The following is a 26,213-nucleotide window of genomic DNA, read 5'->3' as shown; positions in this document are numbered from 1 at the left end:
CTTTTATTGCACTTTAACAAAGAGAACATTATTGTTCCATTGCTGTAAAAAGTTGAAAAACATCCTTAAACATTTTTCTAAAAAGGTGAATCCTATTATTTACACAAGTTTTGAATTATGGAAGATTAGGGTTAATAAACCTCTAGTAAAAAAGACAGCTTTTAAAAACACCTTCAGTTTGAGATTGTCTGCATATTTGGTGCAGCTCCAGGGTTCTTTGATGATTTCTTTTTCCCACTGGCAGAATGGATGAGATTTTTATGCACAAATTGTGGAATTCAAAGATAGGATTATCATAACCACTGTAATTCACCACATTATACTGCTATATGAAGGCATACATTTAACAGCATATAAACTAACACATATGTGCCAGGGACCTGGGATTAATTGCTATAGAAGCCTGACTTGTGCAGTTAAACTCTTAACTTTAAGGTTACATTAACTCGTGGTTTCTTAGGCGGTGAGGTAGAAAGACAAATTTTGAAAAACTTACTTTAATTGCTCAGTGAAATCAGTTAGTTTTGCTCAACTAGGTATCTTGGAATTTGAAGCCTTGCATTTGAAATCTGGTTTCATTTGTTGTGGGTAATTTATGAGAATCTTTGTTGTATAACTGAACATTAATACTAAGGCTAACGTTTGTTCCTGCCCCTCCTCAAAGTAAGTCTGTGTAGTCTTTTTGGAACTGAACTCTCTCTTTTTCCAACTTATTGAATAGCCTCTTGTTCCATCAAATGGTAGCCATTTGAGGAAGCAAGTGAGTAGAGAGATAAGATGTGGCTTTTGTGAGAGTTTATTGTTTTTGGATAAGTTTGCTAAGTAGAGCTTTTTATAAGATTTGCCACATAAAGCATTTCTTTTATCATCTCTTCAAAGTCTAAGGACCCAACTTTGCCACTTTTACATGAGTCATACCTTATGTGTGATTTCAGTGGGACGATTTGCAAAGTAGGGTGCTATTCATCATAAGAAAGGCTGTCAATTGCAGTTAACTCACGTGATTAACTCAAAAAAATTAATCGCTATAAAAAATTAATCGCGATTAATCGCACTTATAACAATAGAATACCAACTGAAACGTATTACATATTTTTGGATGTTTTTCTACATTTTCAATATTGATTTCAGTTACAACACAGAATACAAAGTGCACAGTGTTCACTTTATATTGTTGTTTTTTATTACAAATATATGCACGGTAAAATTGATTAAACAAAAGAAATAGTATTTTTTCAATTCACCTCATACAAGTATTGAAGTGCAATCTCTTTATCGTGAAAGTGTAACTTACAAATGCAGATTTTTTTTTTTGGTTACATAACTGCACTCAAAAACAAAACAGTGTAAAACTTTAGAGCCTACAAGTCCACTCTTATTCTGCCAATCGCTAAGACAAGCAAGTTTGTTTACATTGACGGGCGATACTGCTGCCTGCTTCTTACTTACAATGTCACTTGAAAGTGAGAACAGCCATTCGCATGGCACTTTTGTAGCTGGTGTTGCAAGGTATTTACATGCCAGATATGCTAAACATACATATGCCCCTTCATGCTTTGGCCACCATTACGGGGACCAAATGGTGATGATGCTCATTAAAAAAATAATGCGTCAGTTAAATTTGTGACTGTACTCCCTGGGGGGAGAATTATGTGTGTCCTGCTCTGTTTTACCCACATTCTGCGTATATTTCATATTATAGCAGTCTTGGATGATGACCCAGCACATGTTCATTTTAAGAACACTTTCACAGTAGGCTTGACAAAATACAGAGGTACCAATGTGATATTTCTAAAATAGCTACAGCACTCAACCCAGGGTTTAAGAATCTGAAGTGCTGTCCAAAATCTGAGAGGGACGAGGTGTGGAATATGCTTTTAGAAGTCTTAAAAGAGCAATGCACTGAGGTGGAAACTACAGAACCCAAACCACCAAAAAAGAAAATCAACCTTCTGCTGGAGGCATCTGACTCAGGTGATGAAAATGAACATGCGTCAGTCCGCATTGCTTTGGCTTATTATCAAGCAGAACCCATCACCAGCATGAAAGCATGTCCTCTGGAATGGTGGTTGAAGCATGAAGGGACGTATGAATCTTTAGCGCATTTGGCATGCAAATATCTTGCAATGCCGGCTAAAACTGTGCCAGGTGAATGCCTGTTCTAACTTTCAGGTGACATTGTAAACAAGAAGGTAGCATTTTCTGCAAACTGTAACCAACCTTGTTTGTCTGAGTGATTGGCTGACCAAGGAGTAGGTCTTGTAGGCTCTAAAGTTTTACATTGTTTTATTTTTGAATGCAGGTTTTTTTTGTACATAATTCTACATTTGTAAATTGAACTTTCATGAGATTGCACTACAGTACTTGTCTGAGGTGAATTGAAAAATACTATTTGTTTTTTACAGTGCAAATATTTGTAATAAAAATAAATATAAAGTGAGCACTGTACACTTTGTATTTTGTGTTGTAATTGAAATTAATATATTTGAAAATGTAGTAAACATTCAAAAATATTTAAAATAAATGCTATTCTATTGTTTACCAGCGCTAATAATCATGGTTAATTTTTTTAATCAGGCAATTAATAGTGATTAATTTTCTTAATTACTTGAAAGCCCTAATCATAAGTAAGGATGGCAGAATTTGCCCCCAGTTGTCTGACAATCCAAACAATGTAGCTCAAAAATTAAAACTTCTAAGTAGTAGATGGGAAAGCCCAATAAATTACAACCTGATCCACTTCCTGTTGAAATCTATGGCAAAACTCCCAAGTGTGCAGGATTGTGTCCTTAATCAAAAAAACAAATTATTCTTTTGGCACCAGTTTCCAAACAACAGAGAGAAGTGACTAGGAGGGACCATCTATTGAAATACTTGTTGTCTCACTCATTATAAAGACAGAAAAACTTGATGATAAAACATAAAGCAGTGCCTATTACCAAATGATTTCTGTGGCAAATGTAGTCACTATTCTTTCGTTTTGCTTTTACTGTGCTTCCTGTATTAATACAGGCTTTCTGTTTTGGTAAACGTGATATTGGTAGTTTCCAGCTGAAACTCCCATGATCTTAAGAGCAGGTATTTGTAATTGAGCTACCTCTAAATATACACAAGGAAATTTAAGAGTTGACTTTTACTTAAAAGGAAATGAATTAATGAAATAATTGTATCTGTTGGTTTATGTCATAGCTTAAATTTTCCTTGTGTTAATTGTAGTTTAGATAGAATATTCTGCTAGGTCTTGTGGTTAAAGTACAGGACTAGGAATGAAGATTCCTTGGGTCTATTCCTGGTTCGTTCAGAAGGCTTCCTATGTGACTTATTGTAAAACAAGTTCCTCAGGCCAAAGATTGTAAAGTGCATTATGATCCTCAGATGGAAGATATTACAGAAGTACAAAGTATTATTATTGCATCAAAAAGTGTGAGACAAAAGAAGCAATAATCACCTTCACTTTATATAAATCTGCACTCTTACGTATAGTTCTTTCTCTCCCAAAGACATGCAAAATGTGTCGCCTTTGGATGGGTCAAGCTGTGTGGCGATGAATGCTGCCTCAGGTCAGTGGCAAAGTTACCACTGTGGGACTGCACTTCCATATGTCTGCAAGAAGCCACTTAACAATACAAAATCAGAATTACCAGGTAATCCATCCCTGTGTGTCTGTTTCTGGTCAGTATATAGTGATAATGAGGGTAATGCTATAGTCACCTGCCAGTGTTAAAGTAATGGTCCTCTCCCCACTCTGACTACATCAGCCTCCCTCCCCAAAATCCCTTTGCACTGAGTCCCTGTCTTTTCCTACATCAAACTCAAACTTTTTGCCTTCCATTTCAAGACAGTGCAGGATCTTCCCTCACCCTGATCTCCCATTTCCTTCTACTTTCTCAAACATTCCCTGAGCACTTCCCAGTTGCCTCCTCCATACTGCTTTCTTTATCATATTTTCCTATTCTCAACTTGTGGCTTCTTTCATACTTTTCCCAATGTTTGGAAGTTCCTATCCTCTAGGCATCCTTGCTCATTCAAATTCTTCTGAAAACCCATTTCCCTTACAAAGCTTGCCTATATTGACAAGGTGTGTGTTTTAGGTGGATTGAGCATAGGAAACCTGATTCAAAGCCCATTCAACTCAATGGGAGTCTTTTCATTGACTTCATTGGCTTTATATCAAGCCCAGAATTGGAAGCCAGGAACTCCTGAGTTGATATCTGACCCACTGTATAATCTTTACCTTTCTTATACCTGCTGCAGAGGGGTGTGCTGAGAGGTAGTTAATGTTTGTACAGTGCTTTGATGATGTAAACTAGAGAAAAGCTAAGTGTTGTTATGACACTGACCTCATTACCAGTGGTGTCCTCACACCTCCCATACCTGAACTGTGTCTCTTTGGTTTTGTCTGAGTTAGTGTGTAATGTCTTTGAGGCAGGGTCTATGTCTTCTCTTCTGTTTTATAAAATACTTTGTGACATTCCGTAAGCTTCTAGGAAAGGTCTGACAAGCGGTATGAAATAGTAAGTTTACCTACTGTAACATTCTACCATACAACTTATGATTACTTCAAATGTATTTATGTTTTGTGCTCTGTTTTAAATCAATAAGGCTGAACTTCATTGGAGGTTGAGACTATTTACTGGAAACCTACTTGGGAGAAAAAGATAGTAGGTTCTTCAGTGCTGAGATTGGGAATTTTTGTGTTTTCCCAGCATTAATCTTGAATGAGGCCATTCAGTGATACCACAATACATATAAATAATATTATAATGCATGCCTTCTAAATCAAGCTGCTGAAGCTGAGGGAGTAATATACTGGCCACTAACAATGAAGTAGCTTGTTTTTTAGCTGCTTGGCTGTGTGTTCTAATGCAGTTTCAAGGGAAGATGTGGCAGTGGTCGTTGTTTTTCTGACACATACCTTTCGCTTACATCACATTTAGGGTAATGGATAACTTTTATTTTCCATTGCAATTAGCTGCAATTTGCCCCTTCCCTACCAGCCATAAATATAACTAATCACTGTTATGGCTTCTTCCCTCTTAAACCAGCTGGATAGATGCAAGCCTCACATGTTTTTCTTTGACCCTTGGCTTAGGTTCCAACGTTGTAAGAGCCATGTTACTTGTTTTTATTAACGTTACCTCTCTCCATTTTACTTTAAGTCAATGATATTTGTAATAAGTGTGTGACATACAGGAATGCTGGTAGAGACCGGAGCATCTTCTGTGTGCTTCCTGTTAGAACAATTTCTGTACTTTGGGAAGAGAACTTGAACAGTATCACAGAAGTAGAACTCTCCTTGCATTTGACATAGTTGGGGTAGCTACTCTTTAAAATGGTCCCTCTTCTCACTGCATTGGAGGGTACAATCTGGGACATTGAGATCGGAGCTAGAGAAAGAGGAAATATTAACAATTACCTGCTGAGTGAACACATTATAATAGCTCTGATTTGGAAGCTTCAAGATTCTGCAAGAAAACATTTAACAAACTTTCAGTTCATACAATAATCTGTGTAACTCACATGGCACCTAATCCACATTCTCCTCATTCTCAGATGTTTGGAGGTACTTGGAGACTCAATGTGATTCAGGCTGGCTTCCATACAGTGGTTTTTGCTATATGCTGATGAACAACCAAGCTTCCTGGAATATGGCAAGTCAGTCTTGCAGAGAAAACAAAAGTGACCTCATCAGCATACATTCTTTAGCAGATGTTGAGCTGGTTGTTACAAAGCTTCATAATGGTAAGTTTGGATAGTTAACAATATTAACAAAATAAACAATAGCTCCATGAGGCCAGAAATTAATGAATCAGCAGTTTAGATAGAGAGATACAAGGTCAGATCCTCAGGATGTCTACATCGGTGTACCTCCTTTGACTTCAGTAGTGTTATTACATTGATTTCAGTGGAGTAAACTGATTCACTTTAGCTGAAGAACTGATCCAAGAAGTTTAACCTCTCTTGAGGAAACTATTTTTTTCTCCAGAATTTTTTAGCGTTGTTTACTCTGTTTTATATTGGTAGGGTTATGTTTATTTTTATTTTACTTTGTGTTATGTTTTGTTTTATTGTATTATGTTTTGAACAGAATGGTGATAGTTCTTCATTCAAATCTATACAGTTACTTGAGTTATTACTTGACTATTGGTCATTGAACTTGTCTGCGTATTCTCCATTGCTGCTGTCTAAAACTGAGGATTTTTTCTCTTTTTGGATTAGTGGTAATTTTGCTTGTATGTGTAAGCATCACCAAAAAAGCAGTTACTTATATTCATACATAATAATAAAAAACGGGATGGTAAAAAATGCTTTGTGCCAGTCTCAGATCCCTGATCTCCTTGTGAGAATGGGTATTTGAGAATAATGCAGTGTATTCTGAGACATGGCAGGTTTTGGGAGGCTCCTATAGTATTTTGCATGCTGTTAAATCTTTTAAATAAATAAATAAATTTGTTGGTTTTCATTTTCATTTGCAGTTATCTTACTTGTTAAACTATATTCTCATCCCCATTTTAACTTTAGAAACTAAAGAGGAAATATGGATGGGTTTCATGAATGAGGATACTCCAGCTTTGTTTAAATGGTCAGATGGGTCCAAAGTGGTTTTCACTTACTGGAATCAGAATGAACCAAAAATTCCTTTTAACAGCACTCCTAACTGTGTGTCCTATTCAGGAAAGGTAAGAACCCAATGCTCTTTCAGTCATAGTAGATGCAGTGTTATGTGGTGTATGTGTGAAGGCTGAGAGCAAAAACCCCCAAATACAACTGAATCATCTTTGATATATATATAGAAATATATCTGGGAATAATGAAATATATATAAAATGCTATATCACAGGGATAATGAAAGAAAATCGCTTTGTTTCAGAAATAACTATTTGACACGATTTTAAAAAAAGAAATTGCTTGAAATTATTTATCCAAAGTCTGCATACTGTGTAAATCCGCTCAGACACACCCCTAGAACCCTGACCGGGGTAGGCTATCTGCTACCCAAGATCCATAAACCTGGAAATCCTGGACGCCCCATCATCTCAGGCATTGGCACCCTGACAGCAGGATTGTCTGGCTAGGTAGACTCCCTCCTCAGGCCCTACGCTACTAGCACTCCCAGCTATCTTCGAGACACCACTGACTTCCTGAGGAAACTACAATCCATGAGTGATCTTCCTGAAAACACCATCCTAGCCACTATGGATGTAGAAGCCCTCTACACCAACATTCCAAACAAAGATGGACTACAAGCTGTCAGAAACAGGGTATCCCTGATAACGTCACGACAAACCTGGTGGCTGAACTTTGTGACTTTGTCCTCACCCATAACTATTTCACATTTGAGGACAATGTATACCTTCAAATCAGTGGCACTGCTATGGGTACCCACATGGCCCCACAGTATGCCAACATTTTTATGGCTGACTTAGAACAACACTTCCTCAGTTCTCATCCCCTAATGCCCCTACTCTACTTGCGCTACATTGATGACATCATCTTCATCATCTGGACCCATGGAAAAGAAGCCCTTGAGGAATTCCACCATGATTTCAACAATTTCCATCCCACCATCAACCTCAGCCTGGACCAGTCCACACAAGAGATCCACTTCCTGGACACTACGGTGCTAATAAGCGATGGTCACATAAACACCACCCTATATCGGAAACCTACTGACCGCTATTCCTACCTACATGCCTCTAGCTTTCATCCAGATCATACCACACGATCCATTGTCTACAGCCAAGCTCTACGATATAACCGCATTTGCTCCAACCCCTCAGACAGAGACAAACACCTACAAGATCTCTATCATGCATTCCTACAACTACAATACCCACCTGCTGAAGTGAAGAAACAGATTGACAGAGCCAGAAGAGTACCCAGAAGTCATCTACTACAGGACAGGCCCAACAAAGAAAATAACAGAATGCCACTAGCCATCACCTTCAGCCCCCAACTAAAACCTCTCCAACGCATCATCAAGGATCTACAACCTATCCTGAAGGACGATCCCTCACTCTCACAGATCTTGGGAGACAGGCCAGTCCTTGCTTACAGACAGCCCCCCAATCTGAAGCAAATACTCACCAGCAACCACAAACCACACAACAGAACCACTAACCCAGGAACCTATCCTTGCAACAAAGCCCGTTGCCAACTCTGTCCACATATCTATTCAGGGGATACCATCATAGGGCCTAATCGCATCAGCCACACTATCAGAGGCTCGTTCACCTGCGCATCTACCAGTGTGATATATGCCATCATGTGCCAGCAATGCCCCTCTGCCATGTACATTGGCCAAACTGGACAGTCTCTACGTAAAAGAATGAATGGACACAAATCAGACGTCAAGAATTATAACATTCAAAAACCAGTTGGAGAACACTTCAGTCTCTCTGGTCACTCGATTACAGACCTGAGGGTGGCTATCCTTCAACAAAAAAACTTCAGAAACAGACTCCAACGAGAGACTGCTGAATTGGAATTAATTTGCAAACTGGACACAATTAATTTAGGCTTGAATAAAGACTGGGAGTGGATGTGTCATTCCATTACACAAAGTACAACTATTTCCCCATGTTTATTTCCCCCCCCCCCCACTACTGTTCCTCAGACATTCTTGTCAACTGCTGGAAATGGCCCACCTTGATTATCACTACAAAATGTTATTCCTCCCCCCCCCCCCCGCTCTCCTGCTGGTAATAGCTCACCTTACCTGATCACTCTCGTTACAGTGTGTATGGTAACACCCATTGTTTCATGTTCTCTTTGTATATAAAAGCTTCCCACTGTATTTTCCACTGCATGCATCCAATGAAGTGAGCTGTCTCTCACGAAAGCTTATGCTCAAATAAATTTGTTAGTTTCTAAGGTGCCACAAGTCTTCCTTTTCTTTTTGTGGATACAGACTAACACGGCTGCTACTCTGAAACCTGAGTTCCTGTGTGTGTCATGAGCTTCAAGGGAATGAAAAAAATTGTTTTCAGTTCTCAAATTCTGCCAGTAGCAACTGCTGCTTTGGCTGCTGTTGAGGGGCAGCTAGTCCAATCCTGCTCTGCCTTCTGAGTTACCGCTTACCAGCTCCTTGTTATGTCTAGGTGACAGAGAGCCAAGAGGGATGCAGGCAGGCAGGAAGAGCTATCGAGATGAGGATCCAGCCTGAATCAAACCCCAGAAGCTTGAGGCACTATGAGCAGTTTAGGTCCTCCCTTCTGAGAAGGGGTAATGAGACACCTGGAGTGCAGAGTGAAGGAGAGAGACCATGGCTCTTGGAGGGTAGTAAAGGGGAGTGGAGGGGAGAGAGATCTAGATAACACCACAAAGATTCCAGAGCGCGGAGCTGGCCATAGCCATTCCCCAGGAGTAGACTTACTAGCTATTCCGCAAATACTCAGAAGAGGGTAGCGGGCCTTCCCCAAGGAGACATATGAGGGGGAGCAATAGAATGTTTTGGGGAGAGAGAGCTAGTATGGAGGAGGGCTTCAGGGCTTGGCTGGAGGTGTCATTGATTTTGATAGCATCTGGACTTCTGCATACGTATCCGAACCAGTTGTTTGAGCAAACTCTGAACTTCGGGGTTTCTCCATCAAGGCTTTTATATGTACTTTTAAAATGACGACAGTGGGATTTTACTTGCTCTTGTATGTTTGGGCAGTATTGCATCATGATGAAACATCATTGTCTGTTGATGTAACAACACAGTACACATAGAAAGTGCAATTTAGGGCAGTTTGGGTTTGTATTTGGAGGGAACAATCTGGTGAACCTGGGGAAGCTATTAAGTACTGCTGTGACCAGCAGAGTTGGTGTCTTCAAGTGGGTCATAGCAGGCCCTGATCAATTAAGAAGAAAATGAGGTATCCATGTAATGCTTTGGTAAACGACAGCTGAGGAGAGCAAGAGACAGCACTGGCAGGAGATAGCAGGACACCCTGCAGACAAAGGTCCTTTAAGCAGGCATAATTAATCAGGCTTTTTATAGGGCCAGTAGCCAGGAGAATTGTTAATCCTTAAAGAGCAAGAGCCAGGAAAGGCTGATTCAGCCTGGAGGAGTCCCCACAACGTAAATTGGCTTATGTCTACATCACAGCAATGATTTTAAACTAAAGTATAGCTGGAAATAAGTTCAAATTTGAAAATTTTGAGGGTTTTTAAATGCCCTTTTTTTCCTCTTATCTAATAGTTGGGTCGGTGGAGAGTCAAATCTTGTGAAGAGAAACTGAAATATGTGTGCATGAAAAAAGGAGAAGTTTTGAATGAAACATCTGATAAACAGTGTTTCCCAAAAGAGGTAATCATTCATAATGCCAATTATTTTAAAAATTTGTGATTCTTTTAACTTACTTCAATGTGAAATTCTGCCTACATAAATTACTTTTATTTCCTCTATTTTTGGAGTTCTAATTTTTAAAAGAATGTATCAAACATTGGATTGTCCTAGTTTTATAAAGATACGTCCAAGTAGTTTAGACCCAAAAGTTGACTTAATTCTGTAATACCCTGATCTTGAGTCTTATACATAGCATGTCTGTGCCTGGACACCAAACAATGGTGTAATGCTTTCTTTTAGGGAAGTAGGTTGGACTATACTATCAGAACTTGCCTATAAAAATATAAATGTTTCATTCTCTAAACTTTTAGGGATGGAAGAGACATGGAGACTTCTGTTACAAGATTCATAACAATAAAGTATCCTTTGGAGCTCAGTGCAATCTTACAATAATTAACAGGTAGAGCCCTGTATCTTTTTTTATTATTATTATTTATTTATTAATTTGTACTACAGTAGATCCTAGAGGCTCCAATCAAGGACAATTTCTTCCCTAAAGAGCTCATAAGCAAGGTTTATAAGGCACAGCAACAGTTGGTGGTGGGAGGACAAGGTAACGTTAAAACAAGAATGATATGCATGGTAGACAGTAGTCTTAGCTTCCTGCCTGCCTAGCCATTATCAGGTGTTAGTGTTTTGTAGGCAATTCAAATTTGCATATTTAGAAACTAAATTATCTTAATGTACAGAATGCATCAACCACCTCTTATAACCATTTGGACTTACCCATCTGCATAGAGAAGAGAATATCCCTTCATTTTCAAATTGATTTGATAGTTACAAATGTCCTTGTAATATCTTTTTGAAATAAATTGTGACTATTACAGGTTTGAGCAAGAATTTATAAACAGTTTGATTGGAAAATACAGTAAAGGCAAAGAAAAATATTTCTGGATAGGCTTGCAAGATATCAACCATTCAGGAAAGTATACCTGGGGTGATGCAGATGGGAGAAAAAATGAAGCTGTGATGTATGCAAACTGGAATTCCTTACAGCCAGGTAAAATCTTTAACAGTTTAGAAAACTAAAATAAATAATTGTGATAAGTTGCATTTATAGTTTCACAAGAATGGCACGACAGTAATTCAGAAACCAGTGGATTTTCTGAAAACCAGCAAGGAGATTTTAAATGTTGTCTTTTTGTTTATTAAAATCTTAGCATTTCCTGGAGGATGTGTAGCAATGTCAAGTGGGAAATCTCTTGGAAAATGGGAGGCCAAGGACTGTAAAACCTTTACAGCTTTATCTATCTGCAAGAACTATACTGGGCCTCCCAGGCAGCCAGAAGTACTTCCTAAGCCAACTGACCCTTGTCCTCCTGGGTGGCAAAATGGATCAGGCCTTGCCTGCTATAAGGTAATACGTTTTTCATATTAAATGCCTTATTTATTACGGAACTCTCTTTCAGCTGTCTGTATTTACGTATTAATGGCCAGTTTGTGGCTTTAACCTGTGCTGCGGGGAGTTTCAGAGAGGCCATACTGCACCGGGAGCCCAAGGAATAATTCTTGTTGACTCAGGCAGAATTCCTCCAAAGGTTCTTAGGCAGTGCACACTGGAGCAGCAACTCTACCATCCTTTGAAAGGTGCAGCATGCACTCCCCTCCCTGCCAGGCCAGCACTGCTGTCCAGTGCAAGGAAGTTGAGGCACAGCTCTGCCATCGCCTTGTCTCCTTTCAGGAGGCTAGTGCTGTTGGCGGCACTAACAAGGAATGTCTTTCCTCCAACCTGACTGTGCATGGCTATTGTACAGAGGCACAAAGAAGGTACTTGGCACCTTGCAGCTTCTCCCCTCTCACATCACCTTGTGTACCGTCAGAGGCCATGAATGGGGAGATTTGACTTTTAATTCTGGCTATGGGAATATGTAGCTCTCATCCACCAAAGAGCATAGCCAAATTTTGAAGTTGTATTTGCTATTTTAAGATAGCTTTCTGAGTCAATTAGCTGTTGGCTGGAATGGCTTCATTGATCTTGAATTTAGAAGCACACTCTTTTTTCCATTTAAAAATCCTAATGGAATTGCTTAGAATCAAATCCCATTAAAATGAATGGCTTATTTGATTTATACCTCCTAATTTCTGGATTCAGTGTTTGGGATGCAGTACAAACTTTAGACAAATAGTAAACTAGAGATCACACATTTTGTTATTCAGGTAGGCTGAGCTTTGGGTATCCAACTTCTTAAGTGTGAATGGAGTCCCTGCTGAGCTTTGGGTATCCAACTTCTTAAGTGTGAATGGAGTCCCTGCTGGGAGGTTGGATAGAGCTGGGAGGAGGGGTTGGTGAGAGTGGGGGGGTAGGGGAGGAGCCCAGCTAGCCAGAGTGGGGCTGAGTTCCTAAGTGGGAGTGGGTTGGCCATAGTGGTGGGGGTAAGGGATGAAGTTGGGAATATAGGTTGGCTTACATAAAAAAGGAAATGTGCAATGCTCTGGTGAGTGCTGCCTGTGAAATGCGTAGGCAGCAGTAGAGGGTGTCTGAGAGCTTCCTCTGCCTGTAGCACAAAATGTGCATTTTGTTGGCCTGATTTTAGTGAAAATCGGGCTTTTTAGATTTTAACCAAAATCCATACAGTTTTGTCTTTTCATACGTAGAACATTCCTTGGCATTTTGGAATTTACCAGATGCAGTTTTCAAAAATTATTGTGGTACATACAGACAAGAGGAGAAATACCGTAAAGCTGAGTGTAGACCAACAAAAATTGAACTAAAAAATCCAGAGAATCCAGCCATTCCTGCAAATAAAACTGGGGAAAAAGAATGAGTAAAAAAAAAGTTTAAAATCAAGCTTGCCACCTTCTTCCCATTGAAAGAAATAATTTGTTCCTACAAATAATGCCCACATTTGAGTAGATTAACAGAGACTAAATAGTGCTGTCACTGAGTCATGCTGTCACTTTGGTTTTTTTGTGAAGTTCTTTCATAGCGAAAGAGTGCTGAGAACCAGGACGTGGGAAGAGGCAGAACGATTCTGTGAAGCACTAGGAGGTCATCTTCCTAGTTTCAGTGATATTGCAGAAATGAAGGAACTCCATTCAATACTAAGAGACATGATCAGGTAACAATCTAGAAATGCCATGATGATATGGTGATTTCAATTACACACTGCTGAGACTGGAGTTTAACCCCGTGTTTAAGTCTGAGAAACGCTGCATCCTTTGTGTATTTGTCATTTGAATAACTGTGATGGATGTTGAAGTTTTTACTTTTGTAAATGAGAATCCTGAAATTTCTGATTTAGTAGGTGACATCTGATTTTGTTTTAGGCTATGTTTCAACCCAGATTATTCATCAAGAGAAAATCTTCAACCAGTCAAAGTCCCCTCAGAAATGAAATTGAAAGCTCTAACAATTGGCCAAATTTAGCCTTAAAAGAAACAGGCTTGATTCCAGATTACTGTAGTTTTATGACAGTTGTAAATCTTTTTTCCAAATAAGTCATTCCAATGAAGAACTAATTACTTTTTAGGATTGTCCTGGATCACTTACACCATTCATCCTAGACATGTCCCTACAGTGGATATCGCTAGATAGTCAAGAAGGAGACAGTACAGCACTTTGAAAAGCTCTTAATGAAGTAGAAAATTGTATTTTTCCTGTATGTTTGTTGTATAATAGCAATACTTAATTGTTCTGTAGCATATTTAATTGCCTCTTCTTTGCATGATAGTTCATCAGTCTCGGCACCCATTTACTTCTTATTGCAAATCAGTGGAGATTCTGTTAGTTAAATTAACCTTGTAAGATTCTGCTTTCCCACTAGAATGGAATGGGTGACTTTTTTAAAAAATGAGGCAGTAATATGTTTTCATTATCATCATTTTCATTGTGATGTTGCTGACAAAATTTTGGGTGAAATCCTGGTCCCATTGAAGTCAAGGGCAAAACACCCATTGACTTCAGTAGTATCAGCATTTCACCCTTTGTGTCTGTTATGTCCCAAGTACATGGGGTAGTACTGTAGTAAATATAGATCCAAAACTTCATTGAACTCAAGTTCAGGGGCTTGCCCATTAGAAACATCTCAGAGACTGCTTAGGCAATTATTAACTACTCTAAGAAGAGCCCTTGACCATCAATCTGCTGCACATAATACCGCTTCTCTGGAGAATGTCAAAGGGAACGCAAGTTGGCCAAAGTTTTCTTGGTGCTACAGGAATAATGAGGCAAAGCAAAGATGTTTGCTTTCCATCTTCTCTTTACAAAGACTTTAAATCTACATTGTTATAGTAAAATGATTGCTTCTTTCTGCTGAATTTTGGCATAGTGACAGTTGGTCTCTGTTCTCGATTGCTGTATTCCAGTTGACTTAAAAAAAAACTTACTCTAGGAATGGCTGATTATTAAATATTTTAAAGTGAGCTTTATTTTTGTGCACAAGATGCTCTCTGCCTAAATAAAAGTTCTGTTTTTAATTAATTTAATCAATGAATAATGTGCTATCTAGCAATCTGGTTGGCACAGATTCCATTTGGCATAACTGGGATAACACTGTATAGACATTAGATGAGTGCGTTGAGTTCTCTGATATCAAGAAATTAAATGCTACATAAATTGTGAGTCTTGGATTTTTGTCAAAGAAGCTGTCTCTGAAAAGCCTTGTTATGCATGGGTATGATGTTGGATCCATGTGTAATAAGGTTTTTGATTGACTGTTTAGCCTTGCAGAACCCTTGCCAGCTTGAATTTGTTGTTGCAACCAGCCTCACTTAACTTTTTACATTTTTATCCACCAACAAAAGCAAGAGCATTTAATAGCTCCCAATGAATAGTCTCTTGTAATACATTTTAAAAATTGAAAGTCAGTGGCTGAAGATTGGCATAACTGAATATCCAATTTGTTTTGTTTGGAAATCCACAAATTATGAAAAGGACTCAGCCATTGTTTACAGTAATACAAGACAACAACAAACCCACATACTTTATACATAAATTGAACAGCCCAGAAAAAGGCACGTGTAACTTCTTTATTAAAGTGACTTACTAATGTCCCTCATATAAAATATACTATGCAACTTTGTTGAATGTAGATGTAGTAAATCTATTCTAATTTTACTTTGTCATGTTGCAAATATAAGTTTTGTTTCTCTATACCCAATTCACTATGAAATATGCTTAAGGAATCATTATATTCTGTTTCCCCACTGAGCTTGCTAGTACCTGTCCAATATTAATTACAACTAATGACCATGTTTATTTTGTTAGGAGTCAGGAGATGAAGATTTACAATTTCTAAAGATTCTGGAAATGTTATAATGCTAGATATTGCATATGTCATATGTAAGGAATTTCAAACGTAGCTCGACAGAGCAAGGGCTGGATCCATTTCCCTCCTCTTCTCCTCTTCTTCTTCTTCCTCCTCCTCCTCATATCCTTGTCGCAAACTAGATGTTTTTCCAGAACCGTGCACAAGCAGTGGCTCTTTCCGTCACTGCAGCAAGGTCCTCCTTTATACAGATCTTCCCAAAGAGTTGGCAAATGAGCAGGTGCTCCATGGTCTGCACCTCACCTCATCGCATATATTTGTGTAATTAGAGTAGCCCCATTTGAGCATATTAGTCTCTGATCTGCCAGTCTGTATGCTCAGGCGGTTCAGGCATCGCCACATTGACCAGTCTGTATCGGCTCCTCCAGGAAGGTCTTCGTGGGGTTCCAGATCTATTTCAGTGCATCTGTCTGCACGTAGTCTTTCATTCCGTAATCCCAGTCATGTCTTGACAGCTGTCGTATGCAGTGGTACAATACTGCTTAAAATACTCTTTTGTGATTTAAGTGATTTTTGTGATTTTGATTACTCCTGTCTTGGATGTCATTTAGGGTCTTTTACTTGACCACAGTGGAATTTAAATTGGCCCTAATACAGTAAGCACAGTATAAACTGACTGTGTAATCAAACAAAGCAGCAATAACAGAATGCACACAATAATAGCTCAAAACATGGAGAGAATGTTGGTGAGAGTGTGGGAGTGAATCACTCATGTCTTGAGATCATTAACTTCCACTAAAGAGATGTTACATGGTTAATATTGCACATTAAAATTATTATTCTTTAAATAGATTTACACGGTACTATTAGTTTACACTGTGCTTTGCATTTTTTAATTATGTAGAGCTAGTGATTTCAGAGATCGGGGAGATATGTAGCCTCTCTTAAAACAAGATAAGATATTGGGGAAATGAGAATAGAAAACAAACAGCAAGTTGTTTCAACAACAAAAACCCTAGATGATTGTCAGGGTGCAGTACTGCACAGTTTATGGGATGTCACATTCTCTGCCCAAAACTGGTAATACAGTAGACTAATTTTTAGCTCATGGAAGAAGCAGCACCTCTGCATCTTCCCTCATCATTCCCTCCCATGACTCATTGTTAGGTGTTTGTTTTCAAATGTTAGCAAAAGACAGTTTTCTTCTCCATTTGACAACAGAGAGAGAGAGTAGCTAACTTAGTCCAATTTGCTGTTTTCTTAGATTTTTACCTTGGAGGCAAAGAAGATGCAGAAGTGTTCTGATTATGTCAATTGTCTGTTACTTGAAAGTAAAGTACAGCATGCCATCCTTTTCCTGCCTGAATGAAATAAGGACTAAAGTTTCTTTGCTGTACCAGGAATGTGATAGCTAGTTTGAAGTACGGGTGTAGCAGATCCAGTTGAGCAAATTTCAAAGGAATGAAAGTGTGTGTGTGTGTGTGTGTGTGTGTGTGTGTGTGTGTGTGTGTGTGTGTGTTTTCAGTTTTATTCTTACCAATGAAGTAGAGTTCTGAAGGTGTTATAGGGAGTGGCAGTTTGGGTTTGGTTATGTCTCTTAATTTAAAAATGCTGTGCCAATTGGAAAGGAACCAATTTACTGCTCCCAGTTTGCCTTCACATGTAGTATGTACACAAATCTGCTTCATCATTTGATTTGAATCTGGAAAGTTCTATTAATATGTACGTGGATTTGCAAGAAACAACTGAACTAATTCAAGAGATATTGACTAGATCAACTATAAGGACCCTGTTCCTATGTTCTAAAACAGAGTTTTTAAAATGGATCTTTTTATGGAATGGAAAAAAAAATGTTCAGGTTACATGGTGATGCCAGCCAGTGTCAGCAGGGTGTACATTTTTCAAAACAATTCTTCAGAATAGTGGTAAAACTGAGCAATATTTCTGGCAAATAATGAATTTGCTGAAAAATGCACTTTTGGATGAATGAAAAATGAGGATTCATTATTTTAAAAAAATCAAAACAGTTCATTTTGACATTTTCTAAACAGACTAGGTTGACATTTCAATTAAGAACTAATTTTGTTTAGACCATGTTGACTTGTTTGACCTAAACAATTTTTTGTCAGGTTTTTTTGTCTCAGTGAGAAAAAACAAAAAATTCCATTTTGGCCACCAAACCAAAAAATCCGTTATTCACTCAGCTCTACTAGGCAGTTTTTATCAAACTTCCCACATTCCAGGATTTTATATTTGAAAAAATTATTCCTGAATCAGTTCATCAAGGAATACAAGATTACTTCTATGGGCCAAACTGATTGGTTTCAGTTTCCATATTTTATTTTCCATAGCAATCAAAATATCTAGCAAAATAGATGACTTTACCAGAACAATACAATTGTATTAAACATCCACCTCCCAAGTGTTGTGTGGTACTTTTAGCTATGATAGGGTGTGAGAGGAAGAGCAGCTACCTGTGGTATTCTTCCCCTGTAATTCTACTTCTGGACTTTGTGTCAAAGAAGGGCTCCACAGAGCTCAGGGTATGGTCAGAGGAAGGTTCAGACATCCACTAACACAGCATGTGCACTTTTCAGGCCACGTAAGTTAAAGTACAAAAATCATCATAACTTGCTGCTGGCCTGAGGACATTAACTCCCCTGAGACAGCTTTTCCACACTTTGGAAAAAGCATTATTGGGTGATGGAAGCAAGGTATAGACAAAAGCCATGCTTACGTTGTTTCAGGAGGTGCAGAGAGAGGCTGAAATCTGAGGAATGGGTCTCTGTTGTTCCCATAGATTTCAGAATGTCTTGTAAGAAAGGGTAGCCTTGGCCCCTAGCTGATCAGCATTATCACCAGTCCTGCTTGAGCACGCACCCATGCAGTGGAATGATGGAGGCTAAGGGTAGGTTCTGCCTTCCCCTTTGGCTCCTTTTCACCCAGTAAGAGGAGAGATACATCCAAATGAGGTATTCCCAGACTTCTACCCAAATGTGAGAGTCTAGACCTCAAAACACACCCACAGTTTCCAAGTAGTACCATTAGTCCCCATCTAAACTGAGGAAGTCACCATGTTCTGAAATAGCTTTTAAGAACTGATCATAAACTTTTTCAGGTAACAGAATTGTGGCTCTGGCCCAAATGGGCCATAGCCATTTTTGTTAGTTTTTCCCTCTTTTAATTTCTAGCTTATGTTATAGGTTAAATTAACAGGTGACATAACTCATGGTTTGAATCCTGTGTCTGAGCTGACATATGGCTAAGATTAAGGGGAAAATGCTTTTGAAGCATTTTGAACTTTTATTTCCTGAGTTACTATTTTTTCCCTTTCAGAACAATCTTTGAAAAGTGAAAAATGCCTACCTCTGTTGCAGTATTGTCAGTGATCCATATAGTATTTACATCAAGTAGTAAAAAAGACCATACCACACTTGATAACAATTACCAAGTTCTAATTCTGTGTGAGTTCTTCTCATCTAAATGGAAAGCCTTCAGCACAGAAGCAGCAGATGATGGAAATTTACAATCCTTAAAACTCAATCAAATTTGAGTCCATGGTAAAGCACAGATTGAATCCATTTTAGGTTCCATCTGTGCTACAACGCTATGTGATGATCTAACCGTAACCACCCCAAAACCTAGACTACTCAAGGATTTAAACTAGAACATATTTACGTGCAATCTACAATACAACTTTTAACCATGTTGTAACTGGAGCAGGGAACAACAGTGTTGTAACAAGGTTCCCTGATGCCATCATAGTTGCAGTGCAGATGGAGTCTTAATTAACAGCTGTAGTCCAGTGTTACTTTGACATGGGATGCCTTCTAAATTTACTTCATTGTGAAGTGCTAGTGCACTCAACTTAGGGTACTAAAAGTCTTTACTTGAGCCTGAGTGCTATCAAAAATAGTGGATCAATTGCTGAATAAGTCTCATGATCATGTTTGAACTCTCACAAAGAAGCCAAACTATGAATTAATATTATAAGTGCCACATCAGCTGAAAAGTCTTTATTACATAATCAATAAAAGTCTTTATTACAAATTGGGAAATAAAGTGGGGAAACTCTTGACCTGATATCTGTTTAAGAAATAGGTGGCAGCATCAAAGTTGAAAGATTTTGAAAATTGCTCTGTTTCCTCAAGTAATTATTCCAAATCCTTCTGAAATAAGTGTTTTAGGGTCATTAGTCGGTATGTGTATCTGTGGTGATTCTTTATGCCACTCTAAGCTTTGGATTGTGTCTCAGAGAGAGAGAGTTAAGCGGTGCTTGATTAACTGTGCAGGGATGGACAATTGTAGAAGAACAAAATCCTGAAAGCAGAATGTCAGAAGCAATTCAGCTGTTAGATAAATGTAAATACCTCTTTCTGAGTGGTTTGCTGGGGAGTGACACAGGGCATTCTAAGTTTTTTAGAGTCTACACTGTACAAATTTAATTCCTATTACTATAGAAGAGCAGAAAATTCCACTGGTATATGAAGAAGGTTAATTGCAAAACGTTTGCCATGAAAGGATTATTTTTTAAGTAAAACATCTATCCTACTAATCAAAATCCCAGTAAACAAAATGAGTAATACCTTTTTTGGTTCTGAAGTCAATAGGAGTCTTCCCACTGACTTCAGAGAATTTTGGATCAGCCCTATCTATGTGGAATTGCTGGCTCTCCTTCTCCAGGGCATTAAGTGCCATTTCCTCTAGGACAAAGCAGACTTAAACCCAGCAGATCTGGTCATTGGAGTAAGAGCCAAGATTTGGCCCTAAATGATGATCTAGAATGTAGAATTTTAAAATCTCTAGTTATGTACAATACCTGCATCTATAGGCCAGACTCTGTGATGGTTTAACACCCAAAGTGCCCTCCCTGACTTCAGTAGGCTACATGGATTGTAAGTCAACACAGGATTTGGTGTATGTCTATAAATTAAATAAAAATATGACCAAGAATTTCTGTAAAAAGAATTGGAGGACAAATAGAAATGGATGGTCTTGGAAATTAGTATCTTTACTACATTCGAATTAGTTATGCCTGTTGCAGATTGTCCCACTTCTTTTCTAGACAGTCACCAGTCTATTTTAAATGGACTCAAATTCTAGCCTAGGTCCCACATGTTTCTGAGCTGACTCACTGCTTCTAGCTCTCTGGGTCTCTAGAGCACACTCTCAGACTCATACCTCTTGTCTGAGCCTTTCCTTGGGACATGGGACTCAGCAATCCAGCCATCCCAGACCCTGGAGTCAGTGCCTCAGATCTCCCAACCCCAGCTGTTTACTTCTGCTCCCTGAGAGTTCCACCTCGGCTGTGGGCACTCTGGCTTCTACATTAACCCCTTCAAGGAACACAGGTTTAGCAAAATAATTTCTTAGTCGCAATCACTTTCCTCTTAAAAAGCACTCGAGATACAGATCTTTTCAAACAAATTTTTTAAAGAGTCCTGAGATGCTCCCTTGCCTAGTTTGAGCTCATCTCTTCTGTGAGTCCATGGTCTGGTTAGCATTTCAGGCTAGGCAGAGTCCCTCCTGCCTCCTCTCTCTCTCCAATCCAGTCTTTTTGCATGTGGCGATGGACAGATCCTTTGCCAGAAAAGCACTCCTTAAATATAGTCTCTCTTCCTTTTTGCCATGTGCTGTACTGTGATGCTTTTCCCTTTTTCCCCCTCCAGGGTCCTGTGTAAATCATCCATTTTTTTCATGGGAATGGACTGGTAGTTTAGAGACAATCAGAGTCGGTGGCCCTAGGTTGTTGTTTTGTTGAAGGATGATCTCTGAGAAGTCATCAAGGTATCAAGTGCTGTTCCCTAGGCAGCGTAACTGACTAGAACACTTCATAACCTTGCTTTGGCAAGGCTGGACATGCGTTCAGCACATAGAACAAAATGGATGTCCTAAACCCAAATGGAGTTCACAGTCTGACCCAGATATATCCCATTCTGTCACAATGCCCTTAAAGTCCTAATCAATAGTAAAGAGACCTATGGTATTACTGCAGTTTTGAGTATATGCATTGAAATCCCCTTTTATAGTGACAACCTTTCTCTTGAAATGGAGCTGAGAATTTTAAGTTTTAATTACCTCACTCCTAAAATATGAAAAACAAAAATAAAAAAGACAGCCCTGCATTTGTAAGTTCATTGAAGTTAGTGGTGAGTAAACATGTGCCTAAGTGCTTTGCTGAATCAGAACCTAAGAGAAGAGAGAAAACACAAACCCCTTTCTCTTAGCTTGTTTCATCTATGCTACTTTTGCTTTAAATATTAGAGCTGGAAATCCTCTATCCCAGGTAACGGGACTCCAAATTAATATTGGTTTCCTTAATTGAGGCTGGTTAAACTGGGATACAATACTAGTAATTCATACTGGGCTTCCTAGACAAAGTGAAGGGTTTGCAGAATTAGACGCGATACTTGTATTTTTGTACTTGTCCCAAAAGTTTGGTATTTAAAGGAAAACTTTTAAAATGACTCATTAATCTTTTTATTTAATGTGCTAGAATGAACATACACTCAAGTTGAGGTTTCTCTTTTATATATATTTACAGTAATGACCGATGGGTCTGGGTGGGACTCAATAAGAGGAATCCAGATTCTCTAGGAACCTGGCAGTGGAGTGATAACAATCCAGTAAGTTATATTCATCTTTATCCAGAAAATATTTGTTTGAATAAAGTTGGGTTGAAAATGTAATCAACTGACTGATATTTTAGATTAATCTTGTTCTATGGCACATGAAGAATATAGAAAAACACTTATGTAAAACTTTGCACTTAGGAGACTTTCTCAATTAAAAATAATCTCAAAAATAATAATCAGCCTTTATACTGTATTTCTCTCAAAATGTTTAAATGTAATAAGGATCCAAAGGCTGCTGGACAGAACAAGATATCTTTATATCCCAACATGTACTTCAGTTTCCCAACCCCATGTCCTTGGTTTGTCCAGACTTCTCCAGAAAACGTCTATCTCACTTTCAAGCTGGTTTATGTGTATAAAGTAGGGCTGTCAAGCAATTAAAAAAATTAATTCTGATTAATTGTGTGATTAAAAAAATTAATCACGATTAAGCGCACTGTTAAACGATAACAATACCGTTTATTTAAATATGTTTGGATGTTTTCTACATTATCAAATATATTGATTTCAATTACAACACAGAATACAAAGTGTACAGTGCTCATTTTATATTTATTTTTATTAGATATTTACACTGTAAAAAAACAAAAAAATAGTATTTTTCAATTAACCTAATACAAGTACTGTAGTGCAATCTCTTTATCATGAAAGTTGAATGTACAAATGTAGAATTATATACAAAAATAACTGCATTCAAAATAAAACAATATCAAACTTTAGAGCCTACAAGTCTACTCAGTCATATTTCTTGTTCAGCCAATCACTCAGACAAACATGATTGTTTACATTTGCAGAAGATAATGCTTATTCAAAATTTCACCTGAAAATGAGAACAGGTGTTGTCATAGCAATGTTACTTGCCAGATGTGCTAAAGATTCATATGTTCCTTCATGCTTCAACCACCATTCCAGAGGCCATGCGTCCATGCTGCTGATGGGTTCTGCTCGATAACAATCCAAAGCAGTGCAGACCAATGCATGTTCATTTTCATCATCTAAGTCAGATGCCACCAGCAGAAGGTTGATTTTCTTTTTTGGTGGTTCAGGTTCTGTGGTTTTCACATCGGAGTGTTGCTCTTTTAAGACTTCTGAAAGCATGCTCCACATCTCGTCCCGCTCATATTTTAGACGGCACTTCAGATTCTTAAACCTTGGGTTGAGTGCTGCAGCTATAGAAATCTCACATTGGTACCACCTTTGCATTTTTGTCAAATCTGCAGTGAAAGTGTTCTTAAAATGAACAACAGGCTGAGTCATCATCCGAGACTACTATAACACAAAATATATGGCAGAATGCAGGTAAACTGGAGCTGGAGACCTACATTTCTCCCCCAAGGAGTTCAGTCACAAATTTAATTAACATATTATTTTTTTTAACTAGCTTCATCAGCATAGAAGCATATCCCTGGAATGGTGGCCGAAGCATGAAGGGGCATATGAACGTTTAGCATATCTGGCACATAAATACTTTGCAATGCTGGCTACAAAAGTGCCATGCGAATGCTGTTCTCACTTTCTGGTGACATTGTAAATAAGAAGTGGGCAGCATTATCTCCCATAAATGTAAACAAACTTTTTTGTCTTGGTGACTGGTTGAATGAGACATAGGACTGAATGGACTTGTAGGCTCTAAAGTTTTGCATTGTTTTGATTTTGAGTGCAGTTATGTAACAAAAAAAAAACTACATTTGTAAGTTGCACTTTCACATTAAAGCGATTGAATGAGGAGAATTGCAAAATACTATTTCTTATGTTTATCATTTTTACAGTGAAAATATTTGTAATAAAAAATAAATATAAAGTGAGCAGTGTACACTTTGTATTCTGTGTTGTATTTGAAATCAATATATTTGAAAATGTAGAAAAACATCCAAAAATATTTAATAAATTTCAATTGGTATTCTATCATTTAACAATGCGATTAAAACTGTGATTAATCATGATTAATTGTTTTAATTGCGATTAATTTTTTTGAGTTAATTGCATCAGTTAGCTGCAATTAATCGACAGCCCTAGTATAAAGTTAAGTACTGTATGTACACATATCTTTGCAGAATCAGAGCCATAGATTGAAAGCTGTTTGGGGCAGGTGCCGCCTTTTATTCTGTTAGCACAGGGCCCAGCACAAAGGGACCGAATCATGACTGGGGCCCCTAGGCACTACTTCGATACAAATAATAATAAATCACAGTTCTGCCATCCCTCCGCTTTCTGTAGGAAACTACTGTTATGTCCCATGATTTCCAAAGAGATGTCTATGACATTAGAGACTGTGCTGCTTTAAAGGTATGTTTAAAGATTTTAATAATAATAATAATAATAATAATAATAATATATTTATGTGATACTTTCATTTACAGTATATTTACTTTATACCTTTAAGTTTTTTGTACATTAAACTTAGACTGCTGCTGTAAATTTAAAACTGTATACATTAGAAAGATGCTACTTTTCTTTTTTGTTAATTCAAAATCCTGCTAATTTTCACAAAAAACAGCAGTTTTACCTCCGCCGCTGAGTAAATATTTACTAACAACATATAGTGAGGGCTTCCTTCACCAGCACTTCTTTACTTCTATTAAAATACTACCGTCATAATATGTAGCATACAGAGCAACTTAGCAAAATACTGTAATTATGGGCCTACAAGTCAATAATCCAGACTGGTGTGGTTCTATTAAGTTCATAAATGCCTCATTACTATGTAAATCTAACCTTATGGTATGACTGCTAAAACAGTACTTCTCAACCTTTTCCATACAATTACCTGGTTTCCTGTTTTGGGATCACGCTGGGACGTGCCCTCCCATTTAGCCAGAACTCCTTCTCATTTAGTATTCATTGAAGGGGATGGTGGTCACTACCCTCTTGCCCTTATTTGCAACCTCCAGGAGCCATGGTCCTTCGCCTGAGAACCTCTCATCTGAAATATTAGGCTAATACATTTTTGGATGATAAGAAAGACTATCCCTAAACAAGTGTGAAGTGGGCATCGTGGCTTTTGTAACCATTGTTTTCAGAATTACAAGAATCTGATCCTGTGCTGTCTGACTAAAGGAAACAACATGATCTTTATTGTAGAAACCAGGAGGTGGCATTGAGCTTTTTTATCTTGATTATACTAAGAAGAATCCTGTTTCTGGGCCAATTCAGATTATTGTCCCTTCAGGGAAGATATAAGAATCCTTTAAGGAGCAGTGAATATTACTCAGTGAATGATAAACACAGATGAAATCTGTGGATTGCAAAAAAAAAAAAACAAAAAACCCCAACATAGTATTGTAGTGAGCTGCAAGAAGAGATTTCTGTGAATGGATAAATGTTAAACTGATTGCTTCATAATTTCTAGTTGTTCAGAGATTATTTTTGAAGCTGTACCTATATTTTATCGTTTTAAAAATTCAGTTAAAATTGCAAAGGATTGGCAACAGGGTAGGTGACTTCTGTCATCAAGGATATCTAAGGTATCTTATAAACAGTTTTATTGCTCCAGAAGTTCGTATCTAGTATACCAACACAGTTTCCGAACCCCCTACTTTTATGCAGACCACTCGAATACCACGGAGGTATTTTTGGAGACTTCATTTCCATGACAACAGACAATTGGATTTTTACTTAAAACCTTTTCAGTGTGATGCTAGACTTGAATGGGTTTGCCAGATAACAAAAGGTAAGCTGCATTTACATCCATTTATTCATCTAAACTCTCATCTGTTTTTTGTTTAAAATGTCTTTCATTACTTCTTTCACTTTGTCATCATTAACAGTAAACCCAGGATCTCTGACTTTAAAACAAACATCTCAGAAGGCATTACAATAATCTTGAGACCTGGAGTCCTTAGAATGTGAGAGCGAGACTTGAACTTTGTGTATTTTAAATATTAGGAAGAGAGAGGCTGTCACACTTGGAATGCTGTTTATTATCAACTTGAAGGGGTGCTTGATATAGGAAGTGTAAGGTTGAAGTATAAGTAACAGCTGGGATTATATTCTCTAAAATTGTGTGAAATTCACAATTTTTGGTTGTTGGGTGTCTTT

General features: G+C 38.0%; 1 protein-coding gene across 2 annotated transcripts in view; it reads left to right on the top strand.

Annotated features, from left to right (window-relative positions):
• LY75 (lymphocyte antigen 75) overlaps positions 1-26,213 on the top strand; it is a 79,295-nt gene that overhangs the window by 10,331 nt on the left and 42,751 nt on the right. For both annotated transcript variants that reach the window (XM_038421530.2, XM_043505161.1), the window contains exons 6-16: positions 3,501-3,644; positions 5,554-5,742; positions 6,523-6,680; positions 10,187-10,294; positions 10,645-10,733; positions 11,161-11,333; positions 11,494-11,690; positions 13,250-13,392; positions 22,085-22,166; positions 24,393-24,461; positions 25,722-25,845. In XM_038421530.2, the coding sequence (XP_038277458.1) occupies positions 3,501-3,644; positions 5,554-5,742; positions 6,523-6,680; positions 10,187-10,294; positions 10,645-10,733; positions 11,161-11,333; positions 11,494-11,690; positions 13,250-13,392; positions 22,085-22,166; positions 24,393-24,461; positions 25,722-25,845 (1,476 nt within the window). The remainder of the gene's footprint in view (positions 1-3,500; positions 3,645-5,553; positions 5,743-6,522; positions 6,681-10,186; positions 10,295-10,644; positions 10,734-11,160; positions 11,334-11,493; positions 11,691-13,249; positions 13,393-22,084; positions 22,167-24,392; positions 24,462-25,721; positions 25,846-26,213) is intronic.

This window comes from Dermochelys coriacea, chromosome 11 (assembly GCF_009764565.3).
Source record: "Dermochelys coriacea isolate rDerCor1 chromosome 11, rDerCor1.pri.v4, whole genome shotgun sequence".
In the NCBI taxonomy this organism is placed as follows: domain Eukaryota; kingdom Metazoa; phylum Chordata; order Testudines; family Dermochelyidae; genus Dermochelys; species Dermochelys coriacea.
Note: the sequence above shows the minus strand (reverse complement) of the source record. Positions and strands in the feature narration are given on the sequence as shown.